The 12,112-nt window shown below is 36.0% G+C and overlaps 1 protein-coding gene across 1 annotated transcript in view; it reads right to left on the reverse strand.

The window, feature by feature from the left end:
* The window catches only part of LOC134136626 (lipoxygenase homology domain-containing protein 1-like), a 131,999-nt gene that overhangs the window by 64,022 nt on the left and 55,865 nt on the right, over positions 1-12,112 (reverse strand). Inside the window, exons 17-20 of the mRNA XM_062568542.1 lie at positions 9,218-9,387; positions 3,016-3,235; positions 1,518-1,672; positions 573-786 (exon numbers count right to left, since the gene is read on the reverse strand). Coding sequence (XP_062424526.1) covers positions 573-786; positions 1,518-1,672; positions 3,016-3,235; positions 9,218-9,387 — 759 coding nt within the window. The remainder of the gene's footprint in view (positions 1-572; positions 787-1,517; positions 1,673-3,015; positions 3,236-9,217; positions 9,388-12,112) is intronic.

A 12,112-nucleotide genomic window follows, 5' to 3' on the forward strand; every position in this document is an offset into this window, starting at 1 on the left:
AGTTTATATGGAATTGTTTTCACAGGATGGAAGGAATCTTTCTACTACTTGCAAATGGCCAAAAGTCCTGCCACTTCCATCTGTCAGTATTCTTTTGCCAAATACATCCAGGTTTAGATTTGCATGACTTCTGGAAGGGTAGGCTTGAACTGAGCAGAAATTGAGCATACTAGAACTATACTGTAGCTTTGCAGTGTGGAATAATACTATAGGTAAAGACTAGACTTATTTCACTAACTTTCTCGTATCCTAGAAGACCTGGAAAGTAGTGCATAAAACTTAAGCCATTATTGCCCTGAAGCATATGTCTCAAATTCTAATACCAACATTAAATCTTCCATTGCAATGTGCTAAATTCAGTCTGGAAGGCTGGTGTTCCATACATAACTCGCGGATTGCATTAAATTTTACCATCTTTGACATTACCAGATGTGGTTTTGCTATAATAGTAACATCAAGATAAAAATTCACAACATTTTCAGGAAAATAAAGATATCATAGCAATCCGAAAGAGTTGTAGCCAAATTCAAAAAGATATATAAACAGATCGCCAGTCTTCCCGAAAAGCTTACCAACTGTCAAAATCTCACAAACAGTCTCACATAATCCTAGATGAGTATCAAGCCAGTTCCAACACGGGAAGACCCATTCTTTGTCTGAGTCCTGAGACTCCTTGACTGTTATCATCTTGAGGTACATCCCAGCCCCATATCCTTCTCCATCGTGTTGTATGACCACTTTTTGCAAATGATCCAGAGAAACAGCCTCCACCAAAAATGAATCCACCTGTCAAAACAAGAAATAGTAAAGCAGAATATTTGCCTTTTATATGTAAACAAACAAAGAAACAACATATATCAGTAATCTGAGATCAATGCAACCCCAAAATTTTGGACCTGAATGTGCTTGAACTTAAAGGAAACTTAGTCTTGGATTTGGCTCAGGGTTGGAAATTTGTATTTGTTTTATTGTAACATAACATCTGTTTTAACATAACATCTCCCCTCTGAACTTAAGAAAGCAAACTTCAATTATTTCTAACATTAAATATCACATTCATCATTAATGATGCATTGTAACTTCATGCAATCTCTGGACAATATGGAGTATTCCATCAATCATTTCAAATTTCATTAAAATGCATATTTTTCAGCCTTCAGATTGTTAAAGGATTATGACAGGATTTTGGTTCTATTGAAACTCCTGTCTTTAGAAACACTAGTTTCCAAAATTCATTGTGCAAATCTATATATTAATAGAATCCTAAAGAGAATTTATAAAACTAGAAAAAATGTGTTTGCTACAGGAAAGCTTTCTAAACTCATCCACAATAGTTAGAAAAGACTCTCTTTTTGATCTTCCTAGAAAATGAAAGTCAATGTGGAAAAATAAGATTGAAAAAAGAGTAAGAGAGGGGAGAAGGTTAAGATGAGAGTGGGGAACTTGAAGAACCTTAAGTGACACAGAGGAGGCAGCACTAGCCCTACGTAGGTAAGATAGCATTTTGGCGCCTTTACCTTGTTCCTTTGAAATTTTCTGCCTTTCACTAAAGACGTATGAAGTTTCCTCACACCTGTGTCCCCTCTTTTGCCATAGAGAGTGATACAAACATTTGCAAAGGTTTCTGCTCCCCAGCGGTCACCAGTGTGTACAGAGACAACATACTTATAGACTGCAAAAAAAGAATATTGTTTAATTAAAACAGGCTAAGTACAAAAGTGTACTTAAAGGAAAACAGCAAAATGGATTATTTAGTAAGACTCCTGCTTGTTCTTATTTCTGCACTTACAAAAAAATAAGCTATACAGTGAATAAAATAGTCAGAGCATTATTTATGAAGCTGACCTCTTCTTGCTTAAGTCAGTGAAGTTTTTCCATTGACTTCCTTAGGAATTTGAAGGAAATTGAGCTCATACAACTTAGACCTATGCAACTTAGAGTTATAAATACAAATTCTCTTTAATTCTATTTTACTGTGCAAGACCTGGAAAATAAGAACTTGGCTGAAATCTTGCAGGGCCGATTAGAAACTGAATGATCTTTGCAGTAATTAATAATCATAGGTTAAAGAATAAGTCACTATGTAAAGTTTATGCAAAATAGAATAGCAGATATAGGTGCAGCATAGGACAGGGATGCACAACCTGACATAAAAGCATAAAAATTTAAAAAATACACTTATTAATTTAGAGTATTTGACAGCAATTATAATACTTTTTGTCGCTTAGGGCTCCTGTATAAACATACTTTCTTCTCTCATTCTACACAGATAGACTGGATTTTCTTCTGAGAAGAATCATTAAATTGCAGATGAGTTTACACTCATACAGAAAGAATGACCAAAATTTTTTGGATGTCATTTTTAACGTATAGTCCTGCTGAGCTAATATTTATTTATCTTAATGCTACGGTTTCTTTTAAGGCCATAAATAAGTTTGAATTATTGAGGGACAAGCACTACTGGAACACTAGTTTAGAAAAGCAGTCGTGTCTTTAATTACTTTTATCTCATGTGTAACTGCCATCTTTTCTGACTAAATGTAGTGCTTCTATGGGTCTTCACTTTCCAAGTGCATTTCTGAGTATACTCTGAAACTCTCAGAACATCACAAAAATGTCTTTAGGGAAAAACAAACATGAAACTTTTTGTACACTGAGGATTACTTCTGATACTTGTGTTAGCAACTAAAACTACTATAAGCTAAATAATTCAATAGTAAAAGTACCACAGATCATTTCAATGGCTTTGAACATGTGTTTATCTTTTAAAAGCATAATTCTATTCCTCAATTTTGCACACTTAGAATTATGCAGAAGATTTAGTAACTGTGAAACTCAACTTGCTATTTAACAAGAAAATAAAATTTCTTAAATGATCAGGATTTTTGCAGTGCGTGTACAGTTGCCATGGCATCATTGAAGATATCAAATTGCGAAAAAGAGATAGGCATCTACAGTACTGATTGATTTTCGAGAGATTGACTCGCGTAGTTCGTACTGCCTCACTATTTTTACCTGGTAAAGTTTTCCTGTCCTCATTCACTGCAGGGAATTCTTTCACCAGCTCCCTGTCTTCTCTGGTAAGAGAGAGCCAGCAGCTACAGTCAAAGTTCAGATCTTGTTTTGTATGTAGCTCTTCTATGTGAAAAGACTTCAAATGCCAGCCCTCAAAGCCTGGCGTATCATCACAGCTGACCCGAATCTTGTATACCTCTCCTACATCTCCAGTTTCAACCTGCAACAAATATCATGAGGAAGAGCGTATTGTCAGAGCTGCTTCACTTGTAGAGATATTTCCAAAAAGTATAAGATTCATTAAATTTATGCTGAATGGTAAAACTGAACCTGAGCCTAGGATAGGTGTGATGAGGGAACTGCTTCCTCTTTTTCAAGGGCCCCCTGCAAGATCAGGGGTGAGACTGCCTCTTCCATTTTCCTCTGTTCCGTTATTAGTAATGTGAGGATGACATTTCGCCAGTAGGGTGAGTCAAGAATGAAATCAGTAAAATCTGTGCATTTAAGCTCTTTAGGCAAAAAGTACTATGTAAAGCCTGGATCCTACTGGATAAGGAGGGACTTAGATCCAGTTAGAGTCTCTGATATCAAGAGAAAATTGATAACTACGGATAATTACCATTAGTCTAGAAGGTTTTAACTCAATTCTCCTTTGAAAAATGACTGAATTTAAAGAATCAAATTAATATATAACCACTTCTACAGAAAAGAGAAAGGATTTTTTTGTATAATAGTAAATCATGAATGTTACAGAAATAGCTCTGCAGAACAGAACAGCCCCATTCCCATGCCATGCATGGGAAATTCAATATCCGCTTGCTGATTGTGGGCCTCTGGGAGAACAGGTTAAACTCTTCAAGCCAAGGGCTGTGGGAGTTTAAGATGACCAAACTACATCAAGTGCTAATGATATGCATCACATTAAGCATTGCACAATAAGCATCTTCTCAACTCCAGGAAGTGTAGTGCTGCAGCCTTTTGCTGGGCGACCGCAAGAAAGACAGGGTAGGAGGGGTTTTTCAAGTAAAAAAGGAAACAGAACTTTTTTTTTAAGATAACAATTGTTTTAAGGACAAATCAAAACAGAAAATGTTGCCAGTGGCCTTGTTCTTCTCTCATATGCATATTTTTCCAGACCAGTCATCATATAAGCTTTGGCAACTGGTGCTAGGAAATAAATCCTTAATGTGCTCAGTAGCATAGCAGTAAAATACCGAAGTTAGTCATACAATCCTACCCTGGGACCACCAGTAGACTGGCTGAGAACATAGCTCCTAGAAGCCTAATTTATTATGCTTCTCAGGCAGAGTTCTGCATTTGGCAGACCTTGATTGCTCACCTAGCTTGGTTAAAGCTTATTCATGTGCCTTTGCACAGTGGAGACATACATGCAAGGAAGCCTCAGCCACCTTTTTCTTATTAGGAAAGAACAGTGTAAAAAGTGTGTTTCTGGCATTCAGGGAGAGATTTGGCCACCTTCATCAATAAAGGCTGTGCAGATGAGAAATAGTAAAATGTCAAAGCATTAAGAGTAATGGTAAATCAAAAAGTGTCAAGCTCACAAAATCACTTTACAAGATTTTGAACAATTTATGAAGTGGAACTTATGAAAAGTGACCTATGATAGCAAGGCCTTGCACTTGATGACTTACAAGACCTCTTCCAGTCCACAATTTTTTAGATAAATATCATAAGGGTTTGCCATGCCACTCATACAAAATTTCTGGATGCAAGGCACTGTTCTTTAAGGACCCCGGGAAAAAATCTTTCACACTGTCTATAAAAAAGCAGTAGCATGATGTTGTGATGATCCTGCAGGAATCTCCTAGCTCTGGAACCGTAACTCCACAGTACACACAATAGACACATGGTAGTAGCTTTACTTCGAGAAGGGCACCAAACTTGTCCTCCCTGTAAGTCTTGCTAGCCATTATTCAAGCCATCCCAGACTGTGACGCACATGCAGAGAGGCTTATGCTTCTCGGATTTCGACACCCTCACAGAGTCCTAACTTGGTGTTCACCACTGCTCCATGTGAAGGGAAATATTATTTGGGCAGCATTTTATGTCAGGAGTTTTTCATTCATGCTATGTATACTGAAAAGGATATCATCAGCCATGGTGCTCTAAATCGTCCAATTCCTCCCCAAAAGTGCACATTAGTCTTACTAAACTTAATGGGAATTGTTTGGATTCATCAAGAGGAGAGTACACAGCTTCTTCATGCATTTAATTTATCGTTCCTTCACAGGCAACGAAATCATTGCTTCTGCTCTTTCATAACAAGATTACTGTTTTGTAAAATTATTGTCTGCAGATTTTCTTTCTTACAGATGGACCCCATGACTCTGTATCACCCAGCTACTCTAAATGCTGTGCACTACTTGCTTACTCCATAAAGCTCTCTAGTTTAGAGTTGCAACATTACAGAATTCAGTTACATGGCAAGTTGTACCTCACATTTTACTTTGTCTTTTGCTACTCACATTCACAATTTTGTAAACATATGCTGTATCCTTGTAGGAAAAGTGCAGATAATATATACAGGAAAATAATTCCAGATTCAGGACAAACTATTTAAAAGTTTTCATTTTGCTTTCTTTTTCCTAGAATCACAATTTCAGTGAAATTTATGAGTGCCTTTAAACCCAAAAGCATCAGTAACATCCACAATCTGTTGAATTAAACACTAAATATTTTCAATTGAGTGTATTACATATTTCTCTCATTTTACATTTTTTTTGTAAGTCTGGCCATTATTATCTTTTCTGTTGCTCCATCATTGCAACAGCACATTGCCATCACATCAGTTCTGTAACCTTTCCTGAATTTAATATGATCAGTTCCTCTTTGGAATGTGATACCCTACATCTGATCCCATAACGGGTTTTCCCCTCCATCAAAGACTATTAACTGACATAAAATGACTTTCAAAGCAGAGATGGAAGAATAATCTGTCATGAAACATAGATTCGGTGAATTTCCTCTTTCTAAATTTATAAATTATTTACAAAAGGGCACCATTTACCTCACTTTTATTCATAATTGAAATTTCCTAGTTAAATTTTCCACATGTATATATATTCTATATATTCTATACTTCTGAACAGTTTTATATAATAATCTGTACTTGAAATCTGATCTGAGATGGACTCAGCTAACTAACACAATGTTGTTTCCTTTGCATGCTTGAAGGAGGATAGCTCTTATAATCAGGAGGACACCTTGACGAAGCCACTGAGGTTTTGAAACTCAGAAATAGGTAACTGATGAAAACGATTAGAGAATTTCATAATATTTTAAATCTTTTTCCTTTTGAATCACACAGGTCTTCTTCAAAGGCATCAAGCCTAAAGTAATTAAAAATTTGTAAAATTTATTGCCTGGTTCCACATTAAAATTAAATTCTCTGTCACTTCCCTGTAAAAAAAAATATACATGCATGAATGATTCTCAAAAAAGGCGGGGTCAAATCATCTAAAGTTCAGCTAAAGAGCTTTCTGTCATAAACTCTGGAAATCCTGCTCTTTGTTGTTTGAAGCATCATCCCATGCTGTGCAAAATATGCAAAGTATTGAATTATGCAATTTTAAAATCTCTGTCCTCCTTTTAGTCATTAACATAAAATACATTTCATATTTATGTTGTGTATTTATGCAATAGTCTATTTGGCAGTCACAGCACTATGGCTCATTGCATACTACTTGTGCTAGTCTTGGGAAGGATAGTTTTAGGGATCCCAATCATGATTTGTCCATCAATATCATTTTGCATTCTATGATTATCTGGATAATAGAACATGCATAATGCACTTGGTGCTCTCAAAAAGCAGACTATCACAAGCTTTTTCTTTAAGTAGGCAAGAAATGCACTGGAGTTTGGAAGAACGGCGCATATAATTTAAAATTTCCTCATTCCACATGATACCAGCAATTGATTTCTATCATCACTCAAGCATCAACAAGAAAATTTACTATTGCATAGTTAGTTTATTTTCATTTCCCAGTTAGTTTTCTGTGTGTCTGTTTTGTTCATTGTAGAGAGCACAGTTTTCTGCATCTCAGATGCTAAAACTCCAAGCAGATTCAATAACATAGACCCATTCACTATTTCTCAGCTTATTTCTTAGAAGTAATGTTTTCAAATTAAATTTATTCCTATGTAAACATCTCACCCACTCTATGACAGCTATCTGAGACTGCTGAAACTAAACAACTTAACCTGTTATAGCACACTATTGTTGTATCTCTTTTAGGAATTTATTCTTTACATTTGCTACGTTCACTAAACTAAGCTGTTCTTTCATAGGAGATTTTTAGAAGTATTTTGGACCAGATAATCATTCTGAATATGATACACATGCAGTTGTGTGAAAGCACCTGGAAAATCAGGAATTTACATGCATTCATGTCCTACGTGTGCAATAAATGTATCTCCAAAATCAAAGTCAAGCCTACTGTTTCTAAAGAATGTGAACTGCTTATAGCACATAACCTACTGTTCTTTTTGCTGCTCTGTACTACTAAGGAAATTTGTCTAAGACTAAGATCTTGGGGAGGTTTAAAAAAAAGCTAATTTGCTTCCACTTCTTCGTAGCCCTTCTTCCCTTCAGCACCACATTATGCCTCCAACATGATGCTGCAGTTGGAGAAGGTGAGCAAAGGTTCTGTATTCTTTCAAATAGCTTTAGTAAGAACAAAGAAAAATAGAGTAAAAGGAAATCGAATTTATTAGGCAAACTCATTCTACAGAAGGTGATTTCTGAAGATATCTGCAAAATCCCAAGTGCTCCTTTATATCAGGCCTGCTATTCTGACCTTCTTAGAATAGCGCAAAACCTACCCAGTAAGCTATATCTCAAGGAGATATTCCATTAGGATGGAATATGGTACTATGGTATAAAGAATAGGTGGAATATGGCAAGCTACCAGATTGATATATAACAATACTGATACCTCCCAGAGTGGTATTTTGCCACTAAAATTGGGTGATCTTAACAAGCGATGCATACTACTACAGAAATTGCTGAGAAGTTGAATGCAGTAGAGGTCTGCTTTATGCGATGATGTTTGCCAAAATCCAGCTAGTTGGTGTGGCTGTTCCACAGACAAGACTGCCTCTATTGACCTCTCTAGTCTACATCAGTGGGTTAGGAAGATCCTTTTGTGGCTCAGTCTGTTTTCTGATAAGCAGCTACTTTCTTGTTTTTAACAAGTGTCATTTATCTTTTCATTTACTCCCTGTAAAGTTCCTAAATTGTGTAAGCTTGCTATTTAAATTAAAAATTCAGCTTGGGTCAGGTCATTACGGTGAAGCTCTGATACAGCTGCTTGACAACATTTTTCTCAGTGTAGTTTTGCCTTTGTTTTCAAAACATTTATTGCAGCCATTCAAACGTCTTTCTGAGCTTTATAAAACTGCCATGAATGCAAGCTGGTTCATTCTTTTGACTGGCTAGAAGCTGCACTTCCATGCCAATCAACAGAATTTGCAGCGATTTATCTTAGAAAATGAGGATAGAATTTGAGCATTAAAAAGATGCCTTAAATGAATCCTCTCAGAGCAGCAGAGGATTGTCTTCAGGTTGTTTTTAATACTGGCCATGTATATATTATTGCTTCAGGACTCATCATACTGTAATAGGCTTGAATGCATTCTCCTGTGATTTATGATTATCCAGAAAAATCCTATGTACCTGCTGGTCTGAGAGACAGAACCATACTGGAGGACAGTGGAGACAGCTTTACAGAGACTGGAATAATAGAAAGAAAAGCCCACTTATGTCCTCTGGGCATACTGTCCAAATCCTTCATTTTCTGCATTCTCAAGTAATTGTATATTGCCTTCCACACAAACTGCAACTCAGGATTCTTTAAAGATTTGAAAAAATACAGGACAAGAGCTGGTGAATGCAATAAATTACACAAAAGGGCTTATTTCTCCCCTTGATATATATTCTTGAAGGCACTGAAAATTCAGAGAGAACACTGTAGAACTTGCTGTAGTAAAACAGGACTACAAGCATAAGATGGCCCAAGATCTAAAGTTTTATCATTCCATCTTTGTAAATAAAAAGCCATTTGTAGCAAGCAAACTAGCATTCTGTATATATGTGTATATAAAATAAAAAAATAAATAAATCCTTTGGCTAGAGCGGGATGTCATGATAATCTCTCTGCAATGCTGTCTATTTATGACTTACAGTGAATTCATCCGTTGCTCTGGGTAGAAAGCATACATGTCCTGGGTTTTGTGGAGAAAGCAGAAGGTCATCACTTTTGCCCTTTGAGCCATATATCACAAGGGTTCTTTTACACTCCTGTGGCTCTGGGGAATCGCTGTCTGTTTTAACCCGCACTCTCCACTGTTGGGCTAAATAAAAGGAAAACATCATCACATATTTCATATCAAGGGAGGACAGTCATGAATTCGTTCATTATTAATTCTACAAAGAATGTAAAGATTACTAGAAATTTACATACCATTTTATAAAAATAGACACACATTCCTTCTCTTGAATACACAATAATTTAAATAAGATTTGATAAACACAAGACAATTGTTGAAATGTGTATAAAAGCATAAATTAATATCAAGGAAGTAAGAAAAAGAATCTTTGGGTAGGTTTTGCATTCTCTATAGCAAATTAGTTGCTTTAGTTGCAGTAATTCATTTATTACATTTTAGTCCTTAAAGTGTTCATGTACATAATGTGAAAAAAAAAAAAAAGACTAGCATTTTGGAAGACTACTATATGACCCATATTTAAGAACTGATGGTTGGAATTCACAACTAGTCCAGTCAAATAATAAAGACTGAACCTCTTTTTTTCTAATATTTCTAACCTAATCTGTCATGCTGTTTGCTTGTTTGTAGGATAAGATCATTTGTTAGGATCCAGCTCAAAATCTAGGTAATTCAAAGGAACTGCTTTCATTTACCCCAATCCATGGAGGCCTTTCAGAGATTCTTTTTGGTAGATGACCTATACTCATTATAATGATTGTAAATGCAGAATGCAGCCAAGAATATGTATTAGAAAGGATTCTTTATTGCTGTTCAAAATGCAGCAGAATACTATTCAAGGTGTAGAAAAAATACGGAGATGGACATTATACACTAGAAAGATAATTACCTGGTTGAATATACATCTTCACCTGAATTCAAACTGAGCTTTTTGTGGAAAAGACACTTGATCTTGCATGGCAAAAGGGACCTTAACAGTGAACGGAAATCAAAACCCTATGTTTAGACTGTGACCAGTACTGTGATAATAGTATAATATGCTAATGGAGTTAATAGGAAAGAGAACTATTTCACGAATGTATGTAAGCCTACAACGCAATATATGTCAGAATAAATTTTAAAACAGTTTAGCTTGCAAATAAATTAGATGTGATTTTTTTTCTTAAAGTGCCATGTGCTTTTCTCATAAGTTTTTTTTACTCCATCTGTTTGGAGATGGAGATTGGGTGCTTTATTCTCTGTTTGTGATTTTTCCCTGTTCTTTGCATTGTTTTATTTAGCTTATTCTGGTTTCCCCTTGTTATAGAAGCTTTTTCTGCATCACATCTGACTGTTTCCTACTTCTTCTTGGCTCAGCTATAAAACAGCAGGCAAACACACATCTCAGAGGCAGTCCGCTGAGTGAGATGCTAGCTGAAAGGATCCTTCCATCTGAACTCTTTTTTTTTTTTTTTTTTTTTTGAGGTCATTTCCAGGAATGAGTCAGACTTTGCCTAGTGAGGAACTTTTGCTGTTTAATATGTATGCCAGCTTTGAATTTTATCTCCTTGTGCCAGCTTGGCATGTGGTACCCTTTAGGGTGTCACACTTGGTGAAGTCAAGCATTGTCTGAGCTTCTGCTATTCCTGAGTACTCTAAGGGCTTTCAAATTCAAATTCTTACAAACACTCCCACCATAGCCCTGAACCTCTTATCCACTCCAACCATGTCCCATGTAAGCTCCTTCTATTTTGAAGGGTGTCACAGGTACACAGCAGAGGGGAAATTAAGATAATTTTTCATTATTGCGTCTCCCCAGTGAGCTTTTATCTTCTCACTGTAATTCTCCTCTGCTTCAGGAAAGAGCAAACCCTAAGTTAAGAGAAAGCAAGGATGCATATCTGCCTGTTTCCTCCTCCAAGCAGCAGCATATTTGGAGAACGTATTTCAGGCAATGTGATTTACTTTAATTAATATCCATGACTGCATTTTTAATTATTATTTCAGAAGAAAGGCTAAGACACCAGTTGGGAGTTTTCCAGGAAATGAATCAGTGGTTAACAGATTTAAGGCCTCTTAGCATCTGTGACTGCTTATTCGCCTACATTTACTTTTAATGCTTCCACAACTTGGTAACAGAGCTAACCGAGACTGACTGTATTTTCTCTCAGTTCAGCAAACTCATTTCGATCTGCTCGTGCCAGAGTAAGAAAAGAACATTTTGTCTAATATTATATTCCCTTAGATAGCTACTTGGTAAGGATGGCTACACTAGAAAGGAGACTGATTGCAAATACCTATTTGTTTCAGTGATTTCCATATCTCTTTTCAGCAAATTCCAAATACCTCAGTAACATCTGAAAATTAGATAGCTGAGTCTGTTGTTTTCTGCACTTCATATGCATGGCCACATTAAAAAGATACTTTTCCCCTAATATCACTGAACTGCATTAGCTTCATTTCAAAGTGATTAGTGTGTTATTTTACTTTTAGATTATGCGCAAAGCTATAGCCATTTTCTTTGAGACATCAGTATGAGAACTGTTTAAATGTAAGGCAGAGGGGAAATAGACTTCTATGAAAAAAAAGACAGAATTCTCTTTTCTAAACTAATATAACCAAGGCTCTCATTTCATGTTACTCCAGAGATGCTTGGGTCCTTTCTTGAATTTAAGAAATGAAATAGGATTAACTCATAACAAAATCCATCCAGAAAGTCTTTTAACCACCACTGTGGAATCTGAAAGTTGCTTGCAGCATAATTGGGAAAATTAAACCTGTTGTGAATTCTGCACATTAGGAAGGGTAAAATGTAAAGTTAATATTTTGTGAGATATTTGAGAAAACTGAAAAGGGAGGGCTTGATTTTCTG

Source organism: Rhea pennata, chromosome 2, assembly GCF_028389875.1.
Source record: "Rhea pennata isolate bPtePen1 chromosome 2, bPtePen1.pri, whole genome shotgun sequence".
Taxonomy (NCBI): domain Eukaryota; kingdom Metazoa; phylum Chordata; class Aves; order Rheiformes; family Rheidae; genus Rhea; species Rhea pennata.